At 51.8% G+C, this 23,138-nt stretch overlaps 2 protein-coding genes across 3 annotated transcripts in view; both read left to right on the top strand.

The window, feature by feature from the left end:
• LOC135897124 (calcium-activated chloride channel regulator 1-like) overlaps positions 1–23,138 on the top strand; it is a 594,363-nt gene that overhangs the window by 173,812 nt on the left and 397,413 nt on the right. The window lies entirely within an intron of this gene.
• Positions 19,793–21,866, top strand: LOC139046921 (uncharacterized). The gene has a single exon (XM_070520849.1). It carries the CDS (start codon positions 19,795–19,797, stop codon positions 21,805–21,807), a length of 2,013 nt encoding a protein of 670 aa, XP_070376950.1. The 5' UTR covers positions 19,793–19,794; the 3' UTR covers positions 21,808–21,866.

Raw genomic sequence — 23,138 nt, 5'->3', positions numbered from 1 at the left:
ATCTGCAGGGAGCGCAATGTCCGGCATGGTGGCCAGATAGGGCTACTTTTTCATTGTTGTTCGTGTGCTGACGTAATCGCTCGTTGATGCATCTACTTGTCTGTCCCGTATACTCTTTGCCACAGTCCATCGGGATGCAGTAAACCACCCCTTCAACACAATAAACAAATGGTTTTCGGTGGGTCTTGTTGCACCCACTTGGCTTGCACGTATCCGCGTTTACCCTTGTGCACAAACTAGGCTGCTTCGAAGGAGCATGGAAACCGATATCTACGCCGGCACATTTCCCGAACTTCTTCAGATTGTCGCTAATATCATGTAGGTAGAGCAAGACGATTACTTTTTTTACTTGTGTCACCTCGTCAGTGGCATTGCGATTGCTGCCTGCCATGGTGGTCAATACCTGCAACAGGTAACCTGCATCTAACAGATGTGAGACTGTACTGAAAACTTCTCTGAATCAAGTGTGGGCTGGACTTCAAAAGGGCTTTTTTGAAGCACAAATTGACAGTACCTCACTTCACTAGCTTTGAATGAAGTGAGTATGCAAGAATGAGCTTCTTGCCTCTAGGCTCGTAAAACCAACAAGAGGCAAAAACCCTTCCTTGCATACTCATCAGCTGATGAATGTCTATAACCATAGTGTCTTAGAAAGAGTATTCTATATTATATTTGACAGATTATTGATGAACAAGTATTTAAAAGAAATTGTGCATAATGAATAGAGTTATGAACAAATTTCAAGAACAGTAATTGCCAAATTTTATATCGTCTTGCCTGTAGATTTAGAAAAATTAACTGCACAGAACGCACCACGAAAAATATCTATATGTAGATTTACAGCAAGGCTCCACGATTACTTGCCCTATACTCAAAAGTATATTGTGCACGCAAATTTGTATTTTCTCGGCTAGATTGAACTTTGGCAGACATGCAACTGTAAAGCACTTTGCTTGAAGCAAATGGTAACTCGGGGCATCAAATACTTAAGTAGAGCAGGCAGCAATGATTAAGCACAACAGTGACTGCAAGAACTCTAGTGCAATTGGCCAGGAAAGAAACTGGAAGCCACAGCTGTACCTATGGGGTCCCTAGAGATACAATCAACAGGACACACACATAGAGAAACGAAGCAACCCTCTCCGTGTTCTGCACGATGCTTGCGTCCCATGCTAAAACCTATTGAGTAGGCACTTCTACTTTTTGCCCCATTGTGAAGAAGGCTTTCGAATGGAAGCCAAACTGTCTAGCTTTTAAAGATTCATATGATTAGTCTGTCATTCTTCGTCATGTTCCATCCCGACCAGACAAGCTTCCATCAAACTCTTGATGATAGAACTTTTGTACGAAACATTAAAGCACTTTTTGCATAAACCATGTATTTGCGTAGTAGAACACATTTTTCTAGGTGCTCTAGAGTGCATTATTCGCAGTACGAAAGCTCAATTCGCTAAGAAGTGAAACAAGTAATTACACTATATCAAAAAAGAAATAGTTCCCAAATTAGGTTCAGGGCAGCTTGAGCTTGAAGCAAGCCTCCTTGCGACTCTTGGTAAATCCGAGGGAAAGTAAAATCAATTCTTCGCATTACACATAATTGCAACGAACAAGCTTGATCCCATGCCAACTGAAGACAGGCAAAGAAATGGAGAAAAATTATGGCAATATAAAAGTGAATTGCCAGCATTGAGCTGTGCTGTCATGGTCTGGCTTGCAACTACTGCACTGGGCTGGTTGTTATATGATTCAGCAGTTTCCTATACCTCCTTACGAACTCGAATTTCTGTAATGTATAAAAGACACCAGCTTGCAGCCTAAAACGAACCTGCATTTGGGAGTCATAGTGAGCTTCTAACAAGGAAAGGCCTAAAACGAACCTGCACTTGGTAGTCATAGTGAGCTTCTAACATGAAAAGGTTCATGATTTGTTATAAGTTTGAGGAATTGAATTCTCGTACTGACTAGGAATTTAGCAGCTACCTAATAAAACAAGAAAATACATTGTTTTAGCAAATGTATTTAGGAGGTGAAGTATAGGAGGCAATAGATAAGTGTGACCAATTGGAGCGATTATAGGCACACAGGCAATAGTGTGAGAATTTAATTCTATAGGATTGCATAATGAAAAGAAAAATGATACATGTCTGGACACTTCATGGATTCGTTCTTAGATTCGTTCTTCGTTTTTAGAAAGGTAATTTGGCTAGATAATTATAGAGCGTGTACGGGGTATATCATGATAATTACTTAAGCCCCCCCCCCCAATTTTAAGCAACTCAGAGGAGGCTACTTTGGTCAGTTGATTAAACTGAGAGCATTCCAGATAACCAAAAGAAAAATTCAAGTGATCTGCCACTAGAAATTTCGAAAATTGCCCATACAGTAAAATGATTGCATATTGCACAAACGTATCCTACAACTCACAAGGTAACGACAGTTTTTTGCGCACCTTTGTGAAAGCATGCAGATCCGGTGCTTTATCGTTGTGCTGCCCAGCTTTCAGCAGGGCAGCAGGTTCCTGCGGGATGTTGGAATGCCTCCAGAATCCTCATAGCCTTCAACAGAAAGAAATGTTTGCTTGTTGTACTGTGAAGAAAAAAAATGTGATTTAGCAGTGTCATGTGGAATTGCAAAGGGTGCCTCACATAGCCAGCTGCAGCAATCTGTGTCTGGTTGTACAAATCTGCCTTCGTTATATCTCAATAGGTTTACACTAACCTATGGTTGCCAAGAGCTGACATGCAGTCCATTATATATATATATATATATATATATATATATATATATATATATATATATTGACACAACTATATTTGGCACAACTATAATTCAGCGGGTATGCGCCAGTGGGGACGACGCTGAAGTAGAGCGGGTTTTTAGGTGAAGCGGCGGAAACGAAGAAGACGTTGTTGTTGTTCCCTTGGACGTCTGATAAAGTGGGTTTCTTGGCGGTGCTGCTACGCATACTCGTCGATCCTACGTCGTTACACTGGTGGAGGTGCTGGGTATTCTTCATGCTTGGCACCCCTTCGCGGAGCCGACGATCGAGCCCAGAATCACCATCGTGCATCGAAACACCGGTCCACCGCTTCAGTCGTCGCCTGCTAGGCTTAGCGCCCGAGTCCAGTCCCCTGCAAGAAACTTGGAGAAATCGTTTGCCTCCTACTAATAGCATGGCCACCGCAGCTCCATCGCGAGTAACACTACAGAATCCTATGGTCCCGGAGAGCTTTCATGGTGATGCCTTTGAAGACGTCCAAGGGAACAACAACAATGTCTTCTTCGTTTCCCCCAATTCACCTAAAAACCCGCGCTACTTCAGCGTCGTCCCCACTGGCACATCATCATCATCAGCCTAGTTACGCCCACTGCAGGACAAAGGCCTCTCCCATACTTCTCCAAAAACCCAGGTCATGTACTAATTGTGGCCATGCCGTCCCTGCAAACTTCTTAATCTCATCCGCCCACCTAACTTTCTGCCGCCCCCTGCTACGCTTCCCTTCCCTTGGGATCCAGTCCGTAACACTTGATGACCATCGGTTATCCTCCCTCCTCATTACATGCCCTGCCCATGCCCATTTCTTTTTCTTGATTTCAACTAAGATGTCATTAACTCGCGTTTGTTCCCTCACCCAATCTGCTCTTTTCTTATCCCTTAACGTTACACCTATCATTCTTCTTTCCATACCGCGTTGCGTCGTCCTCAATTTGAGTAGAACCCTTTTCGTAAGCCGCCAGGTTTCTGCCCCGTAGGTGAGTACTGGTAAGACGCAGCTATTATACACTTTCCTCTTGAGTGATAATGACAGCCTGCTGTTCATGATCTGAGAATGCCTGCCAAACGTACCCCAGCCCATTCTTATTCTTCTGATTATTTCTGTCTCATGATCCGGATCTGCCGTCACTACCTGCCCTAAGTAGATGTATTCCTTTACTACTTCCAGTGCCTCGCTGCCTATTGTATATTGCTGTTCTCTTCCGAGACTGTTAAACATTACTTTAGTTTTCCGCAGAATAATTTTTAAACCCACTCTTCTGCTTTGCCTCTCCAGGTCAGTGAGCACGCATTGCAATTGGTCCCCTGAGTTACTAAGCAAGGCAATATCATCAGCGAATCGCAAGTTAATAAGGTATTCTCCATCAACTTTTATCCCCAATTCTACCCAATCCAGGTTTCTGAATACCTCCTGTAAACACGCTGTGAATAGCATTGGAGAGATCGTATCTCCCTGTCTGACGCCTTTCTTTATTGGGATTTTGTTGGTTTCTTTATGGAGGACTACGGTGGCTGTGGAGCCGCTATAGATATCTTTCAATATTTTTTACATACCGCTCGTCTACACCCTGATTCCGTAATGCCTCCATGACTGCTGAGGTTTCGACAGAATCAAACGCTTTCTCGCAATCAATGAAAGCTATATATAAGGGTTGGTTATATTCCGCACATTTCTCTATCACCTGAGTGATAGTGTGAATATGATCTATTTTTGATCTAATCTTTATAACCTAATATGATGATGATAATATGATGATATGATCTAATATCTATTGAACTGGCGCATACCCGATGAATTATAGTTCTGCCAAATATAGTTGTGCCACAGTTCACAAAAGAGGCTGCAGCCATCGAACGGGCCCTGCATCAACGATACCGCCAGCATGACATGGGCAACTCGACGGCGAACACTTCCGTACTGGCTGCGAGTAACGACATGTCTCTGCGTGAATTTGTCCGAGAAGTGGTGCGAGAAGAGCTTCGGCAGGTCGGCTTCGTGGTTGCTCCTACGGAACCGACGCCAGCGTTGTCTTTTGTTGCTGATGTAGTCCGGGAGGAAGTCCGGCAAGCTTTTTCAGCCCCAGACTGTGGCAACGTTCCGCGGCGCCTCACTTATGCGGAAGCTGTTCGCCGTCCACTCAACGCAACTTCAACGCCGTCGACTCCCATAACTACAACACCACCTACGCCACAAATAGAGCCGACATCGTCGCCCTCGTCGACTCTACCGACCCCGCCGATCGTGCCAGCACAAACAACGCCGTATTTTCGACATGCGCACGCCACTCCTTGGCTCCATGGAGAGCCGAACTACCAGCGTCGGAAAACCGATTTGTGGCGCACCGTCAACCGTCGACCAGTGTGCTACCATTGTGGTGAAGCTGGACACGTCTATAGAGTTTGCCGCAAATGGAACAACCATCGCACCGCTCAACACCCAAGTTTTCCTGCCAACTATGCTTATTCTCCGTACGACGGTCGACGCGCTTACGACGGCGCTCCTGTGAAGAGTCAGCCACCAAATACAACGACGCCCCGACCACGTTCTCCTCCATGTCCGGCGCGCTTAAATTCGCCGACTCGTCGCAGTTTTGCTTACGTCACTAGGGGCAGATCGCCTAACCTTCGACGGGGAAACTAGCCGCAGCGACCTCCGGGGGTGAGGTTGCCAATACTCGAACTGCTCCACATCCCCCGTTATCGACGAACGATGACGTGAAGACGACATTGACGAAAAAGGCGCCCAGCACAACGACGAATACGACGGATAGAAGTACGAAAAACGTAACTGACATCGTGAGCGCCGAGCTCATCGTTTGCATTGACGGCCACGAAATAGCCGCTCTGGTTGACACTGGCTCCCATTTTTCTCCTTAGCTTACAGGTTGCTGACAAACTGAGGAAGGTGAGGACACCATGGCACGGGCCCAACATAAGAACCGCCGGAGGTCAGTTGATGACACCTGTCGGGAAATGCACGGTCCGACTCTTAATCGCCGGTTCAACCTTCGTCGTCAACCTCGTCATCCTTACTGAGTGTTGTAAAGAACTTATATTGGGCATGGATTTCCTACGGGAGTACGGCGCCGTGATTAACATCCGTGACAGAAGCGTTACATTTGCCACGAGCTCAGATAATGTCACCCATGAGAAGCCAGAACAACCTCGCTTACGTATTGCCGCAGACGACGTCGTACTTTTGCCGCGGAATTGCTCTCTCGTACAGGTGCGCTGTGACAGCCTGCAAAGCTGGACTGGAGTAGCTGAACACATCAGTGCGCTAGCACTGAATTGCGGTGTGGCCATTGCCAGAGCACTTATCAATGTAATCGACGGAAGCGCCGAACTCTTGCTGACAAATTTTAGTAGGGAGCGCCGACACATTGTTAGAGGCACTGCTGTTGCCTATTTCGACGAAGTGACAGAAATACAAGACTGCCACTTAGCGCAGGAGTCGGCCTCTACAATCCACACAGCTGCACCTATTGTAGACGTTAATCCGAGGTTAACGGCCGATGAGCGGAACCGTCTGCTTGAGCTCATCAAGCAGTACCAGGGCTGTTTCTCCTCTGCGTCAAGAGTTGGTCAAACGCCACTTACCAAACACCGCATCATTACTGATGTCGATGCCAGACCCATCCGACAAAATCCTTATCGTGTGGCCCCAAAGGAACGCGAAGCAATACAAAAACAAGTGAAGACGATGCTGGAAGATGGCGTTATTCGACCATATAATAGTCCGTGGGCATCACCTGAAGTTTTAGTGAAGAAGAAGGACGGTAGCCTGCGCTTCTGCGTCGACTATCGGAAGCTCAATCAGGTCAGAAAGAAGGACGTTTATCCACTGCCACGTATTGATGATTCCTTGGATAGGTTGCGAAACTCGTGCTACTTTTCCTCAATGGACTTGAAAAGCGGTTATTAGCACATCGAAGTGGATGAGAGAGACCGTGAGAAAACAGCCTTTGTAACACCTGACGGACTTTATGAATTTCAGGTACTTCCTTTCGGTTTGCGTTCGGCGCCAGCAACATTTCAGCGTCTAATGGACACTGTGCTCTCCGGACTCAAATGGCAAACATGCCTGGTGTACTTGGATGACGTGATTGTCTTTTCCGCAACGTTCGACGAACACTTACGAAGGCTGAAAACTGTTTTTGAAGCGATACGCTCTGCCGGTCTTACTTTGAAGCCTGAGAAGTGCCATTTTGGTTTTCATGAGCTCCAGTTCCTCGGTCACGTCGGCAGTAGCCAAGGAGTCCGACCTGATCCGGATAAAATTGCCGCCGTCGCTGATTTCCCTATTCCATCAGACAAAAATCCGTGCGACGTTTTCTGGGACTCTGTGCATATTACCGGCGATTTATTGCGAATTTCTCGCGTATCTCATGGCCGTTAACACAGCTCATCCGAGAAGATATGCCTTTTACTTGGGGCGAAGACCAGCAGCGGGCATTTCACGAGCTCAGGCAACGCGTGCAATCTCCTCCCGTATTAGCACACTTCGATTAGGAAGCCCCGACGATATTGCATACAGACGCTAGTAACGTCGGTCTAGGGGCGGTGCTAGTACAATGGCAGGACGACAGCGAAAAAGTGATTGCTTACGCCAGTAGGACGCTATCCCGAGCCGAAACTAACTACTCCACCACTGAAAAAGAATGCCTCGCAATGGTGTGGGCAGTTCTGAAATTTCGTCCGTATTTGTATGGCCGGTCTTTCACCGTCGTTAGTGACCACCATTCCCTCTGCTGGCTCATTAATTTGAAAGATCCTTCCGGCCGGCTCGCACGCTGGAGTCTTCGACTCCAAGAGTTCGACTTTGTTGTTACATACAAGTCGGGAAAACGGCACGCAGACGCCGACTGCCTTTCTCGGTCACCTGTTGAGCCGGCAGCACAAGACTATGACGACGCGGTTTTTCTGGGGCTCATGGATGCTGCCGATCTTTCACGCCAGCAACGGGATGACATTGAATTGCTGCCGCTTATTGATTACCTCGAAGGACGAACCAACAGCGTGTCGAGGCTCTTCGCAAGAGGGGTGGCATCATACTGCTTGCGTCGCAACGTCCTCTACAAGAAGAACTTCTCGCCTAGCGGCAGCAACTACTTACTTGTTGTTCCATCATCGCTTCGACGTGAAATCTTACACGCCTGCCACAACGAGCCGACTGCAGGGCACTTGGGCTATACTCGCACATTGGCATGGATTCAGCAGAATTACTACTGGCCGAGACTTACTGCGGTCGTTAAACGTTACGTTCAGACATGTCTGGATTGCCAACGTCGTAAACGGCCATCCGTCAAACCAGCCGGCTTTCTGCACCCTGTTGACGTACCGGCCACATCATTTGCACAAGTAGGCATGGACTTTCTGGGCCCCTTCCCAACGTCTACTACTGGTAATAGGTGGATAATCGTTGCCACGGATTATCTCACTAGATATGCCGAGACAAGTGCCTTGCAACGGGCAACAGCAGATTAAGCGGCACGATTTTTTCTGGAATCCATCGTTTTAAGGCATGGTGCTCCCGCAGTAGTCGTCACGGACAGAGGTACTGCGTTCATGGCGCAGTTTTTAGATATCGTTCTATGTCTAAGTGGTACCGCCCACCGGAAGACAACAGCGTATCACCCTCAAACGAACGGACTGACAGAACGACTCAATAGGACATTGGCTGATATGATCAGCATGTACGTAGATGTCGAGCATAGGAACTGGGACGAGGTTCTACCTTATGTCACCTTCGCGTACAATACGGCTCGTCAAGAGACCACTCCCAAGACACCCTTCAGTCTTATATGCGGCCGTGAGGCTACAACAACATTAGACGCAATGCTCCCTCATGAATTTGATGACAACGAGACGGGTGCTGAAGAGATAACACACCGAGCAGAGGCGGCTAGGCAGCTTGCGCGTCTGCGAATCCGCGAACAACAGGACATTGACGCCAGACGCTACAATCTTCGGCACAAAGCCGTAACATACAACATCGGCGACAAAGTGTGGATCTGGACACCTATTCGAGAGCGTGGGCTCTCTGAAAAGCTCCTACGCAAATACTTCGGGCCCTATATAGCTCTCCGACGCATCAGTGACGTCAACTACGAAGTCGTTCCAGACAGCTCGCACTGTTCAAAGCGCCGACGGCCTTTACCCGAGGTCGTTCACGAGCTGCGTATGAAGCTGTACTATGAGGACTGCCAAGACTGCACAGTTGTTTACCGCTGCTTTCCAAGCCTCTATCATCGGGACGATGATCTTTTCTAAAGGGGGAGCAAATGACACAACTATATTTGGCAGAACTATAATTCAGCGGGTATGCGCCAGTGGGGACGACGCTGAAGTAGCGCGGGTTTTTAGGTGAAGCGGGGGAAACGAAGAAGACGTTGTTGTTGTTCCCTTGGACATCTGATAAAGTGCGTTTCTTGGCGGTGCTGCTACGCATACTCGTCGATCCTACGTCGTTACAATATATATGTTGTTGTCATGTCGCGGGATGACATACTGCAGCAGGAATGTTAAAACGTCAGTGGCAGTTGCGGAGAGCACGGCCGCCGTCTCGCAGTAGTGCGTGAGGTAATCGACGCAAACAACTATCTAACAATTTCCCTTGGCTGATTTTGGAAATGGGCCCACGAAGTCAATGCCCACTAGTTGGAAAGGTGTGCTTGGAGGCGAGATCGGCTGCAGAAGACCAGTTGGAGCGGTAGATGGCTGAATGTGGCGACGTCATAGCCTCATGCGACGTGTACACGCCATGGTGGTCAGCAGTTGAATGCAACAACTCTTCGCGGCGGGAAAGTTCCTCGCGGACCATCTGTCGGATGGTCGAAGGAAGGTCGAGGCAAGTGCTCGTTTGCGCACTGGCAAGCGTCGTAACGTTTGCTAACCGACCAAACTTTGGCGCAATCCGACGCATCTTGAGCATTTCAAAAGTTCTGCAATGCCGAATGACGTTGGACACAGAACTGAGGCTCTCCTTTCCAATTAGAAAATTGTACACATCCTCAGCCACTCCTTTCAGCAAATGTCCAACTTTAGCTTCTTCCGACATGCAAGCACTGACCACCTTGCGCTGTTTTAACACTTCTTCGATATATATTGTGCATGTCTCACCTGGTAGCTGCGCCCGTTGCGACAGTGACTGCTCCGCACGCTTCTTTTTGGGGACTGAGTCCCCAAAACACGCTTTTAACTCGTCAACAAAATGTTCCCACGTCGTAAGCGCGTCGTCGTGGTTCTAGTAGTACCACACGAGGGCGGTATCGTTCAGGGAGAACACCACATTGGTGATATGAGTGGTTGCATCCCAGCCGTTGGACTTGCACACTCGTTTGTAGTGGATGAGCCACTCGTCGGCATCTTCCCCCGCTTCGCCTCCGAAGGTGGGTGGAAGTCGATAGTATGGCAGTGGACTGCACTGTAAGCAAAAATTAGCCGAGATGGGAGTTTTATCGGCTTATCAGCCCCAATACCTCCATGCCCCAAGTATTTACTCCGTCATAGCGGAGTGAAGACGGCATATGTCTTCATTATACTCCGATAGGTTAGGAACGGAGTATAAAAACGACATGACACGATTATACTCCGCACGGAGTTTCACGTCACGTGGTTGCAAACTCCCCACGGAGTTAATAGCGACGTGCGTGCGTGTGTCAGCGCGCGTCCGTGTGAAGCTTGTGAAGCTCCAGTGCCTTCGCTGGTTATTTCATGTGATCATTTGACGAGAGAACGTATCATCAGTGCACCGAGTAGCTGCAACGACCGATTAGTGTTTTGTGTGAATGTGTCAAGGTTATTTGCACTCGCTGCTCAAACGCGCTGGACGTCTTCCCTGGACTGTACGCTTGAAAATCCGCGATAATATTTTCGGTGTCCGAGAAAACGCCAATGCGACAAGATGTCGTGCGCCTGTGCAAGGCACGTTTTGGCTGTGTACAGCCGCTCAATCTACGAGATAGCGCCGTTTGTACATTGAACGCAAAACAATTCGTGGTATACAACTGTCGGTAGCAGTTCACAAACTTGAGCAAATTGCAGCAGAAAGTGCGACTTCTCCGTCACAGCGACGATTACTAATCGAAACAGACGACGAAATGTATCACGCTGCCTCCTCGTTGCGTCGTCTGCAGCCGTCGCTGCCGCTTCCCTGGCAATCCTATTGCAAAATCCAGTACCGTGTGTCCAATACAACGCCGGATTATGGGCCCGTGTCGCGCGCTGCATGCTGGGGCGCTAGTCAGACACGGCGTACTGGTGCGAAAAAGAGCTATAGCGCGTTAAATACGCGGTTCCCGGAAACTTGTATAGATTTTTATATTACAAAAAGCAATAAAGAACGTACTAATGAAAAAAAATTCAGACTAGGAATCGAACTATCGACGTTCAGATCCCAAGCGCGGTGCTTTACCACTACGCCATGTCTGCAGCTGGTAGCTCGTGAATAATTTACTATATTTTACTTTGGCAGAGGGAGGTCTCATACAGATACCAAATAGTAATCACGCCAAATAGTAAACTCACGCCTGTACCAGAGAAATAAAGTTGCTGTTCTTATTGAGTAGTATGCTTGGAAGTGTCACACCATCGATTTTCACTTGCTATAGGTACTTTAACTACCAAAAAAGTCCTAAATTAACCGCCGACCCGGGAAGCTGTATGGGCTGTTACCACTGATTTCGATAGCTGTTTCTTGTTCTTCAGGCATGGGATATGCAACGTTTTCTAAGTTCAGTGATGCGATTCAATTGACACGTCCGTTTAGTCATATATCTTCGTTAGAGAAGCGCAGGCTAGTGCTGGCAGCCTTCGGCGACAGCACGTATGCTTGTGTTTATGACGCGTCACATAGGCGCGCATCGCTTCTTGTACTGGCACCGGAGACACGAAAGAAAAAAAAACAGTTTATTTAAGAACACCGATGCGAAAGTTGAAATATAGAGTGATTTATCCTTGTTTAGACTTGTTGATTCGTGAGCCCAGACGCGCCGATAGCGTGCAGACCGACTCGGCGGATACGCCTGAGCTTCGGTGGGGACCGATCTCGGCGCGGGTAGCTGGCGAAAGCTAAAATGCGTGTATTTGAGCCCCAGAACCTTCTCTTAGTACAATAGGGAAAGTCAGACAGACAGACAAAGAACTTTATTAATGGTCCTGAGGAACCGGCGTTAGGGTACCCCCCTTTTCAGGGAGTCCCCGTAGCCGTCGCGGGCCGCACCTACGTCGGGGTCGGAAGATCGTGGTCCTCCGCCCTGTCGCAGGCCCTCTGGGCAGCCCGTAGTTGCTCTGAGAGGTCGCCGCTCTTAAGGGCTGCCTCCCAGTCGGTTAGAGTGGTTAGCGATGAGCTGCGTAACGCAGGGAATTGCCAGAGCATATGGGACAAGGAGCAGTACGCCCCCCCACAGTCTGGACAGTGGGGTTCTACGTTAGGCGTGAAGTGACTGAATCTGCCCCTGGAGGGAAATGACCCCGTCTGAAGCATGCGAACCGCCGACGATTGTGGTCTACTAAGTTTAGGGTGTGGTAGCGGAAAGGCCCACCGAGCAAGTTGATAATGTGTCAAGACTTCGTGGAAGGTGAGAAGCGAATCCCTATACAGCCCTAAGTGGCCGCCCGTGAGTCCACCTGAACCGCCGCGGTGTGTAAGACCTCGCGCACAGTCATGGGCCAACTTATTGGCGTTAACAAGCTCAGAGTGTACATTGATTCCCATATGGGTCGGGAACCATTTGATGTTATGAAAACCAGCAGCCCCCTCGCTGCCGAGGATGGCCGCTGCCTCCTTTGAGATCGAGCCGGAGGCGAAAGCTCGGGCTGCCGATCTGGAGTCTGTAAAGATATTGGAACGTAAAGGGTCCTTCAGTGCTATAGCTATAGCAACTTGCTCGGCTACTGTTGAAGAAACCTTCCGCACGGATGCTGAATTAATGAGAGTGCCATTACAGTCAACCGAAACTACGGCATAGTGATCAGAGCACTCGAACTGGGCGGCATCAACGAAACATGCCAGATTCGGAGTGGCAGCAGCCGCTTTTAACAGGGAACGAGCCCTGGCTACCCGGCGCCCTACATTGTATTGAGGGTGGACGTTACGTGGCATGGGATCTACCTTGAACGTATCTCGGACCATGGGTGATAGGGTCACGTTGCGCTCCGTGATTTCCTGGTGACCGCATCCAACGGATTCGAGGATGCGTCTCCCCCCTCGCGATGATGATAGTCGAATTATTTGAGCCACTCGTTGGGCCTCGATCACCTCTGATAGGGTGTTGTGCATGCCTAGTTGCATGAGACGCGCTGTGCTGGTAGTGAGTAGTAAACCCAGCACGCGCTTGATGCTTGTGCGCATGAGGGCGTCGATTTTGGCCTCATCCCCTTTAGACCAGCGCAACGCGGAGGCTACATAGTTAACGTGGCTCATCAGAAACGCGTGGTAGAGTCTGAGTAGATTGCTCTCGCTTAAACCCCCTCTGCGGTTCGAGACCCTGAGGATAAGCCGAAGCATATTCTCCGTCTTCGAAGTAATGCGGGCTATAGTCTGTGAGTTGCCCCGCGAGATTCCAGCAAGAGTCCGAGGACCCTGATGGTATCCACTCTGTGAATTTGTTGTCCGTCCTTCGTATAGAGGGCTATGGGAATTCGATCTAAGGGTGTGGAGTACCTAACCCCCCGTCGGGTGGGCCTATACAATAGAAGTTCGGACTTGGTTGGTGACAGACTCAGGCCCGTGTCTAGTAGGAAGTATTCTGTGATGTCGAGCGCCTCTTGGAGCGCACTCTCAACTGCAGCGTCAGACCCTCCCAAGCACCACACGGTAATATCATCCGCGTAAAGGGCGTGACCCGTTCCTCTTACTGTGGCCAGTCTGTCCGAGAGGCCCTTCATAGCGATGTTAAACAGTAGGGGAGAGATGACCGCCCCTTGCGGGGTGCCTCTCGCTCCCAATGTAAATTCCTTCGATTTGATTTGCCCTATTTTGACAGTGGCCTTGCGATCCCTGAGGAAGGAGCTAACGTACGCATGGAATCGTGGCCCCAGGCCCAGATCTGAGATGGCGTCTAGTACGAACCGGTTCGAGATGTTATCAAAAGCCTTGGACAAGTCTAGAGCAAGGATGCCCCGAGTGTCTCTAGTGTCGACATCAATGATTTGCCTCTTTATAAGTAACATGACGTCCTGTGTGGAGAGTGCCGGCCGAAAGCCGACCATGTTGTGAGGGAATAACTCATTATTTTCTATATGCCTAGATATACGGTTGTGAATGACATGTTCGGCCACCTTACCCACGCAGGACGTGAGCGAGATGGGCCGCGTGTTCTCCGGCCCAAGAGGTTTTCCTGGTTTCGGGATGAGCACCACTGAGGCTGTCTTCCAGGAGTCGGGGACTAGGCCCGTTTCCCAAATTTTATTGACCTCCCCGGTGAGCAGCGCAACTGATTGTTCGTCCAAGTTTCGGAGGAGCTTATTGGAGATGCCATCCGGGCCCGGCGCAGAGCGACCGTTGAGCGTTTGCAGCACCTCCCAGATTTCGGATTCCGTGAAGGGGGCGTCGAGCTCCCCCACCGCTCCGCCCCGATAACAAGGATAATCCCCGTCACCGGAGTGGCCCAGCGGAAGATACTTTTCGGCCAACTCTTGCAAGAGGGCGTGTTCAAATACGCCCGCCGCCTTTTGATTATGAACTATGCGATCGATGGCTAGTCTCTGATGGCTTTTGGTTTGCGAGTCGTCGAGTAAGTGTTTGAGCAGGTTCCATTTGCCCCCCGTTCTCATCTGCCCATCAACCGAGGAGCACACTTCATTCCATTGTTGTTTGGACAGTTCGATGGAATGAGTTTCAATTGTACGATTGAGCTCCGCAATTTTCTTACGAAGCCGGCGGTGGAGTCTGTGCGTTCTCCAGCGGTGCAGGATGGAGTTTTTGGCTTCTAGGAGGTGTGCAAGGCGCGCGTCCATACGATCTACCTTTAGGTCGGTCTTAACCACCTTGGTCGCAGCTTGTACGTCCTTCTGTAGTCTTGTGAACAGACTATCGAGATTATCGTAGTCGGTGTGGTCCGCCTTCCGTATTTTCCGGAAGGCAAACCCAATCCGTCACTTTAAATTCCCTGGTAGGGGCTGTGCTAATCGTTAGGGTAATCTCCACAATGAAGTGGTCGCTGCCCAGGTTCTCTTGCAAATTTTGCCATCCTGCTCCGGGGGCGTTCTTGACGAACGCCAGGTCCGGAGTGGTGTCTCGGACTACTAACGTGCCGGTTCGCGTCGGGTATTGAGCATCCGTAATCAATTCCAGTGAGCAGTCAGCAACTGCCTGGACAAGGTGATTGCCCTTGGTGGATTGGCGGGGGTATCCCCAGGCATTGTGGGGGGCATTGAAGTCACCTGCTATTACTATGGGGGCTCCCTTGCTCAGGGCTACCGCCTTTGTCATGATCGTGGCGAATGACTGCCGTTGATCCGACGGCGAGCTGTATATGTTTAAAAGAAAGACACTGCTCTTAAGCCAATTGTTAGGGATAATTTCGACCATAATGATTTCCGCCCTAGTTCTGCCAATTTGTAATTTGTGTACTTGAAAGGAGCACTTCCGTGCGACCAAGGTTGCTAAACCCCGCTTTCCTTCCTCCCATATCGATACAACCCGGTATCCCGGGAAGGTGGGCGCGTCATCGAGAGTTTCTTGTAAAAGAATTACGTGCGGTTTGACCGCCTGTGCCGAAACGAATTGCTGCAGCGGAGCTTTGCGCCGTTGGAAACTGGCACAGTTCCACTGCCACACAACCAATTTATTGGGATTGACCGCCATGGTGATTGCCTTGGATTGGCCATTCCACCATCTTGTTCACGGGGACGGCGCTTGCGGGTAAAGGTGCCCGACAGGGCTCCCTCGAAGGCTGTCTAGCCGTAGCTAACGCGGCCTGTGCACTTTCCAGGGACGCCATCCTTTTAAGGAGGACAGTCACGCTTTCAACGAGCTGCTGAATAGCCCGCTGCATGTTTTCTAAGTCCTTGTTATTGGACTCGGTCTCCATAGAGTCAGCGTCCCCCTCTGGGGGCGCGGCCCTACGTTTACCCGAGCGCGCCTGTGGCTCCCCTGAGGGGGGCACCGGTTGCTTCTCGACTTGCGAGGGGTACGACTTACGGAAAGACTCAAAGTCGGCCCTCATCTGCTGCATTTCTGCTTTGAGTCGAGCGTTCTCTTGCATGAGTTGAGCGACTCTGGGATCAACCTTATGCTCCGGCAATGCTACCTGCGTTACCTTTGAAGCCGGCGTCGTCTGCTTCGACTTGACACGATCGGCCCAGATTGGCGTTTCCTGGATCCGAACCCGGGAGTTAGAGCGCCCTCGGGAAGGGGGACGCTATTGGCGCGTCGGCGGCGACGAACGCGCTTAACCTCGGCTCCGCCAATGATCGCCTCTAATTGCGGTCATTCAACCCGGATCTCGCAAATTTTGGTACCATCGTCTCCGTGAAGATCAGCGGCACAAGTGGACACCACTTTCATCAAGGTGGGCCCATTTTTGACTAATTCCTGAGTGCTCGAAGATTTCGCCGACCGCCGCACCGCTAGACCTAACGGCGGTGCGGCGTCCGCAAGCCCCGGCCGGAGACTGCCCGGCAATGGCGGCTCCGAAGACTGTGACTGGCTACGATCCTGCTTCTATGCAAGTCGTACGCATGGATACAGCTCAACTCGAGGACCTTCCACCATCAGAAGAAGAATATTTGGACGACATGGTCCGCATATGGCGACGCAAGCAGAAGCCTCACGTTCCGAAAGTCGCCGGTGCCGCCAAGCAGCAACAGACGCCGGCTCGCTCCGCGCATGCGGCGCACGGGGACGCGGCTAGCGCGACCTTGAAAGGCGGAGCCCGCAAGCCCCAATGGCGGCCGCAGCAAACGCCGCGCTTTGGGCGCGACGAACTCATCGTGGTGCTCAAGCCATGCACAACATTGGACCTGAAGGCGACCTTCGTTCCAGGCCAAGCCGGAGTTGCGGTGCGCAACCTCATACGTGACTGTGGAGAGGTGGACCTCTCTGTATGGCCTGTATGGGATCAAAATGTATTAGTGTGTGGACTGAACTCAGTGCCCGCCGCCGAGAGGCTCCTCGGGGACGTCATGCTGGTGGTCGGGGACCGCCAGCTCCCATTCCGTGGACACGCCAAAGCCTCGGGTGACGTCTGCAAGGGGGTCATCAACATTGACCCCAACGATACATCGATCTCCCTTAAGCAAAAGCTGAGATGGAGGCACGGCGAGATTCTCTCCGTGAGGAAACTGGGCGACTCTAACGTCGCAGTGGTCACCTTCGAAGGGAAGAGGGTGCCCCGTCAAATCTACTGCAGCGACCAGGGCATCCCTGTAAGACTTTATAAGAAGACGATCCCCGCCTGTGACTGCTGTGGCACGGTGGGGCACCGGGCTGACGTCTGCCCGAATCCACAGTCAGGACGCTGCGGCCGCTGTGGCTCTCAAGTGGCTACCACTTCCGAGGGCCCTGCTGAACATGAGTGCACCCCTCGTTGCCTCATCTGCGGGGGCAACCACCTCACCGGTGCTGCCGGCTGTATCGGCAAGTACCGGAAGCCTATCAAACCGAGGACTCCACCGACCAACGCCAGGCGGAAGTCGGCTCCCAAGCAGGCTCCGCACACCAATGTCAACAACAGGCAGTCTACCACTGCGACGGGCAAGTCTGGACAAGTCAAGACGAACGCGAACTACGGGACCAGGACGAAGGCGCCGACTTTCAACGCTGGGGATTTCCCGTCCCTGGGAAACGCCGAAACCAAGGTGAGCGGTTGGGTTAGGGCTGTCTCCGGGCCTCCCTCTCCCTTCCCAACCGAAGCCGCCCTACAGCAGCAAAATGCTGAACTCAGGCGCCAGACCGAAATTCTAGCTAACAAAATACAAGAGCTAGAGGCAAAATTGGCCAGGCTCGCAGAGCCTCGGGCACAGGACGGGCCTTCGGAGCCCATGCAGCAAGCTGAGGTGGCAGAACAAGATGACAGGGCTTCGGCCACGTCAGAACTATCTAGCGTCTCGCAGTGCTCGGGCAGCACAACTGTCGAGCGCATGCCCATCGTAGAGCACCGTTTGGAAAATTTAGAACGCACAATTGCGGACATGCCAGGTAAAATTTTAGCAGACATCAGGGCTTCCTTCCGGGAACTCTGGGAACAACAGCTCCCGCACATTGTTCAGAGCATAACTCCAGCCGTGATTGACACTGTCCTGTCCGCAGTACAGGAACGGGCTGGCGTCCAATTTAGGAACAGCCGCTCTCGCTCTCGTTCCCCGCGACCGGATTCGCGTAGGAGAAAGGTGGTCACTCGTCAGACCATAGGCTCCCAGGAACACAGTCCGGCTGCCACCTCCCCGGAGATCGTGGTGCCTCGGTCTGAGGTGCCATCGCCTTCGGGGAGTGGGCCTGCCCTTCACAATTAAAAACTACCTTCACTATGGCTATCCGACCCCAGCGGAAAGCCCATAACAAAGCCGTAGAAGAGAAATTCGAGATCATACAGTGGAACTGCAGGGGTTTTCGGAGCTGGAAGAAACGGTCGCACCTCCAGCTCTACCTGCAGTCCCTCGGTTCCGTGCCGGCGGTCCTGGCTCTACAGGAACCCGGCGCGGAAGCTAAATTCACTGGGTATAGCTCGTTTCAAGGATGTCCTACAACGTGCATCCTGGTGAACAAGGCGTACACCGCAGTCCCGGTGGATCTCGACTTGGAGATTGAACAGGAATACACCATGGTCAAGGTCCTGCCACTTAAGCGCCATTACCCGTCAATACATATTCTGAATATTTACTGCCCCCCGCACAAGCAGCGCGTAACTTTCAACGAAATCTTCTACCGCGCGCTCAAACTGGCTGACAAGGAACCTCTCGTGATTATTGGGGACTTCAACGCTCCCAGCCTTCATTGGGGATACCGCTTTGAGAAGGCCAGAGGACGCAAACTGGCGGAGCTAATATCCACACTTTGTCTCACGCTGCTCACGGATCCGGCATGGCCCACACGCGTGGGCAATTCGGTAACGCGTGACACATGCCCTGACCTATCTCTCGCTAAGAACGCTAAAGATGCCGCCTGGGAGAACCTGGGGGACTGTCTTGGTAGCGATCACTGCCTTCTCCGGATCACTCTTATGGCGAAGGCGGCTCGCAAAAAGTGGAGCAAGGCCAAATTGACTGATTGGCATAAGTTCAGAATGCAGGAGGTACCTCCCTTGCTCTTTTCCAGCGGTTACGCTGAGTGGGCAAAGCAATTACACAGAATACAGCAACAACACGTTACGACAGTTCAGACTTCCGAAGACATCCCCGCAGTGGACAATCACCTAATGCACCTGTGGGAGGCGCGCCGAAGCCTTACCAAACGGTGGAAGAAGCAAAAGCTGAATCGGAAGCTTAAGGCTCGCATTACCGAACTCACGGAGCAAGCCGCAGCGTATGCTGCCCAGCTCACGGACTCAAATTGGATGGAAAAGTGCAATTTGGCAGCGCGTCAAATGAGCTCGAGAGGGACGTGGCGTCTCTTTCGCAGCCTCATTGACCCCACTCAGACGAGAGGGGAGACGCAACGACAACTTCTGAGAGCTTTGCGCGGGTACCAAGGCACGACAGCTCAACTCGCGGACACGCTATGCGACAGGTATCTCTGCCGCATAGAGGACCCGATTGGGCCCGAGTACGAGTACGCGGGCAAGCCTAATCCAGATCTCGATGCCCCTTTTACATTCCACGACCTTAGGGCGGCTTTAGCTAAGATGCGCAGAGGTACGGCTCCGGGCCGTGATCGCATAACAGTGAAACTATTGGCGAATCTTCCGGACTCGGCCTGCCTTCACTTGCTAGAGTACATTAATCAGATCTGGGACGGGCATCCACTCCCTCCTGATTGGAAGACCTCCTTGGTCACTTTCATCCCTAAGCCAGGCAAGACCGTAAATACCGACAACTTAAGGCCCATTTCACTAACTTCGTGTGCGGGCAAACTTATGGAGAAGATGGTTCGGGATCGCCTCTCTCCGTACATGGAGGCTAAGGGCCTCTTTGCAGACACTATGTTTGGTTTCCGCCCGCATATGTCTGCACAGGACGTCCTCCTCCAACTACATCGCGACATAATACGACCAGCAGCCATGCGCCACAACGACAAGGCCATCCTTGCCCTCGATCTTAGGGGGGCCTTTGACAACGTTCGTCACAGCAGCATCCTGGCAAACCTGAGCACCACGGATTGCGGGCACAAGGCATTCGCTTACGTCAGAGATTTCCTCTCGAAGCGTCAGGCCCTCCTTAAGATCGAGGACGAGGAATATGGCCCATACACCATGGGCACACGGGGCACTCCCCAAGGAGCGGTCTTGTCGCCACTCCTTTTCAACATTGCCATGATGCAGCTTCCACATCAATTGGCCCGGGTGGAAGGCATCCACCACGCACTTTACGCGGATGACATAACAATTTGGACTACCGAAGGGAGCGTTGGGGAAATGGAGGACCGCCTCCAGCGGGCCGCCTCCATCGTCGATAGTTATGCTATCCGCTGTGGTCTCCAATGCGCTCCTGCGAAATCGGAACTTCTTCACATTAAAACCAATCCCAAAGACAACACGAGTTTGCGTCTCTTTCTGATGGGAGGTCCTATTAGAGAGGTCGAGGAGATCCGGATCCTGGGTCTGTTCATCCATCACAGACTCAGCCCGGAATCCACTATCGACAAACTCAAACGCATAGGCGAACAGGTCGGACGTATGATCCACCGCGTTTCCAACAAACGCGGCGGGTTGCGGGGCAGGGACGCGCTTCGGCTCGCCCATGCCTTCGTAACCAGCAGGATCCTATACTCCGTACCCTACCTTCGAACTACAAAGAAACACGATGAACGCATCGACGCCATCATAAGGAAGGTTACAAAGCGAGCTTTGGACCTCCCGGTGGCTACCTGCAACGCTAAGTTGTTGGCTCTAGGTGTGCTTAACTCCTACCAGGAGTTAAAGGAGGCCCACCTTGTGAACCAATACACGCGACTCTCGCAGACGGTGTCCGGGCGCCACTTGCTAGACCGCTTGCACATACAACACGAGTGCATTCCAGAGGAGACATGCAGGCTTCCGGAGCTCTGGCGTCACAAGCTCTGGGTCCCTCCACTCCCGCGCAACATGGACACGCTGACACATGAAGGCAGACGAAAGGCGCGCGCTCGGGCTCTCGAACACCAATATGGATTAAAGCAGGGTGTATACTACGTTGATGTGGCAGGGCCGTCGCCCACAGGATTCTACACGGCTGCCGTAGTTCACCAGGACCAACGAGTTAACGGACTTTCCTACCGCGCTTTCAACTCCGCGCAGGCCGAGGAGGTTGCTATAGCACTTGCCGCCTCGGACCCGAATTCGAAGGTAATCATCACAGATTCGCGCAGAGCCTGTGAGCACTACCTGGCGGGCGAGGTATCACCTTTAGCCTACCGCATTTTACAGCGAGCCGTGAGGGAATCGGACCCCTCACCCAAACGCATTATTTGGACTCCGGGCCACCAGGGCCTTAGAGGTAACGAGGCTGCGGACGCGGCCGCCCGAGCGCTTACCCACCGGGCACCTCAACCAGACTCTTCCGGCTCAGAGATTAGACAACCGCTTCTGCGGTTCAGGGAAATTCTGGCAGACTATTGCGAACGTCATCGGCTTTTCCCGGTCCCTGCTAAGGGCCTCAGTAAGGCCGATGAACGAACACTGCGGCGCCTGCAGACAAACACCCTGTTGTGTCCTGCAATAGCAAAACATTTTGACCCAAAAGTTGATGGGCGATGCCCTCACTGTGGGGAAGTCTCCGATAACTTTCACATGGTGTGGGCATGTCAGATGAATCCGTCCCTTCCCCCCAACCCTTCCCCCACTAGAGAGGCATGGGAGGCAGCCCTACTCAATTGCTCGGCGCTGGAGTCCCAAAGGGCTCTAGTCCAACGGGCGCGGGTAGCAGCTTCGTCCAGTGGGGTCCCCGACTAAGGACTCCACCTATGTAAAGGGCCATGTTCGGCCTGCAAACTCTCAATCCGTTGAATAAATGTTTTTCATCATCATCATCACCCTCGGGAACGAGAGCGCCCTCTGGAGAGGCTGCGTTGTCGAGCAGAGGGCGTGACGGAGCGCACCCTCCTGGGGGCTCCCGCCGCGCTGGAGCCACGTGGCCTGTTCTCCTTGGCCAGCTGTTGCTGCTGGTGCTTGTTGTTGGCGCGCTTACGGCGCCGTCGGCGTCTGCGTACGACGTATGGGACTTGAAAGCGCTGCTTACACGTTTTGTCCGCCGTAAGATGCGGGCCTCCGCAAAGGGCGCACTTCGGCGAACACTGGTGGTCATCGGGTGGTGAGCTTAGTCCGCAGCCCCGGCAATCCTCATTGGTGGCGTTGGGGCAGACGTCCGCGCGATGTCCCAAGCCGCCACACGCGTAGCACACCTCGGTTTGGCCTTTGTAGAGCGTGCAGCGCAGAAGGCTGACGCCGCACATGACATAGTTAGGCACTTTCATGCCGTCGAAGAGGACAACCACTGTTGTGGTGTTCTTAATTCGTTTGACTTCCAGAGCCTTCGGGTTACGATGGTTGACAATCATGCGCTGGTGTTGGGCCTCGCTGATGTCTGCGTCGACCCCTCGTATGACCCCTTTGCAGGTGTTGTCTGGGGCCGCTATGTATGCGGCTACTTTGTAGAGTCCTTCGCTTATGCGGATTTGCTGGATTCCTGCATAAGCGGCGGCGTTCTTCTTCTCCGGGGTGGATACGACGAGAACGTTTTGAGTGAAATTAGGGCAGATTACGCCGCCCTCAGTTTCTGTGGGGGCTAGTGCAGCCGCCATGGCCAAGGCTTGAGCCAGCTTGATTTGGCTTATCTTCTTGACGTCAAGCCCGCCCCTTGGGCGGACAATAATTCGTATGTGCTCCCTAGGTAGTCTGGGGAGCCTCGACGAGGCTGCGAGACGTTTCAACACGCCTTGCGGGGCAGCCGTGCGGCAGCCACCCTTCGAGCCCATGTGAGCTCTCTTGCTCGTTGAAACTGGTGTTTCTTGCAGGGCTTTCTTGCGCTTGCCCAACGCTGTCGTCCAGCCTGGGCTGTTGGCTTCTTCGGGGGAGATTGCTTCTCCTAACACCATTTCTACTTCGGGCATAATGCCCCTCTTCGTCGCGTTAGGCCTAAGTCTACCCGCGCCTAGCGTCGCCGCGGCGTGGTCTGCACAAAACGTTCCACGGCTTCCGCGCAAAGGCCACTCACCAAAGGAAGTCCTCAGAAGAAACCGTGTCGAATGGCGTGCATTTCCGTGGTAGGTGACACAAAAAGCAGA

The sequence above is a fragment of the Dermacentor albipictus genome, chromosome 6 (assembly GCF_038994185.2).
Source record: "Dermacentor albipictus isolate Rhodes 1998 colony chromosome 6, USDA_Dalb.pri_finalv2, whole genome shotgun sequence".
Lineage (NCBI taxonomy): Eukaryota > Metazoa > Arthropoda > Arachnida > Ixodida > Ixodidae > Dermacentor > Dermacentor albipictus.
The sequence above is the reverse complement of the archived record's forward strand: the minus strand, read 5'-3'. Positions and strand labels throughout refer to the sequence as shown.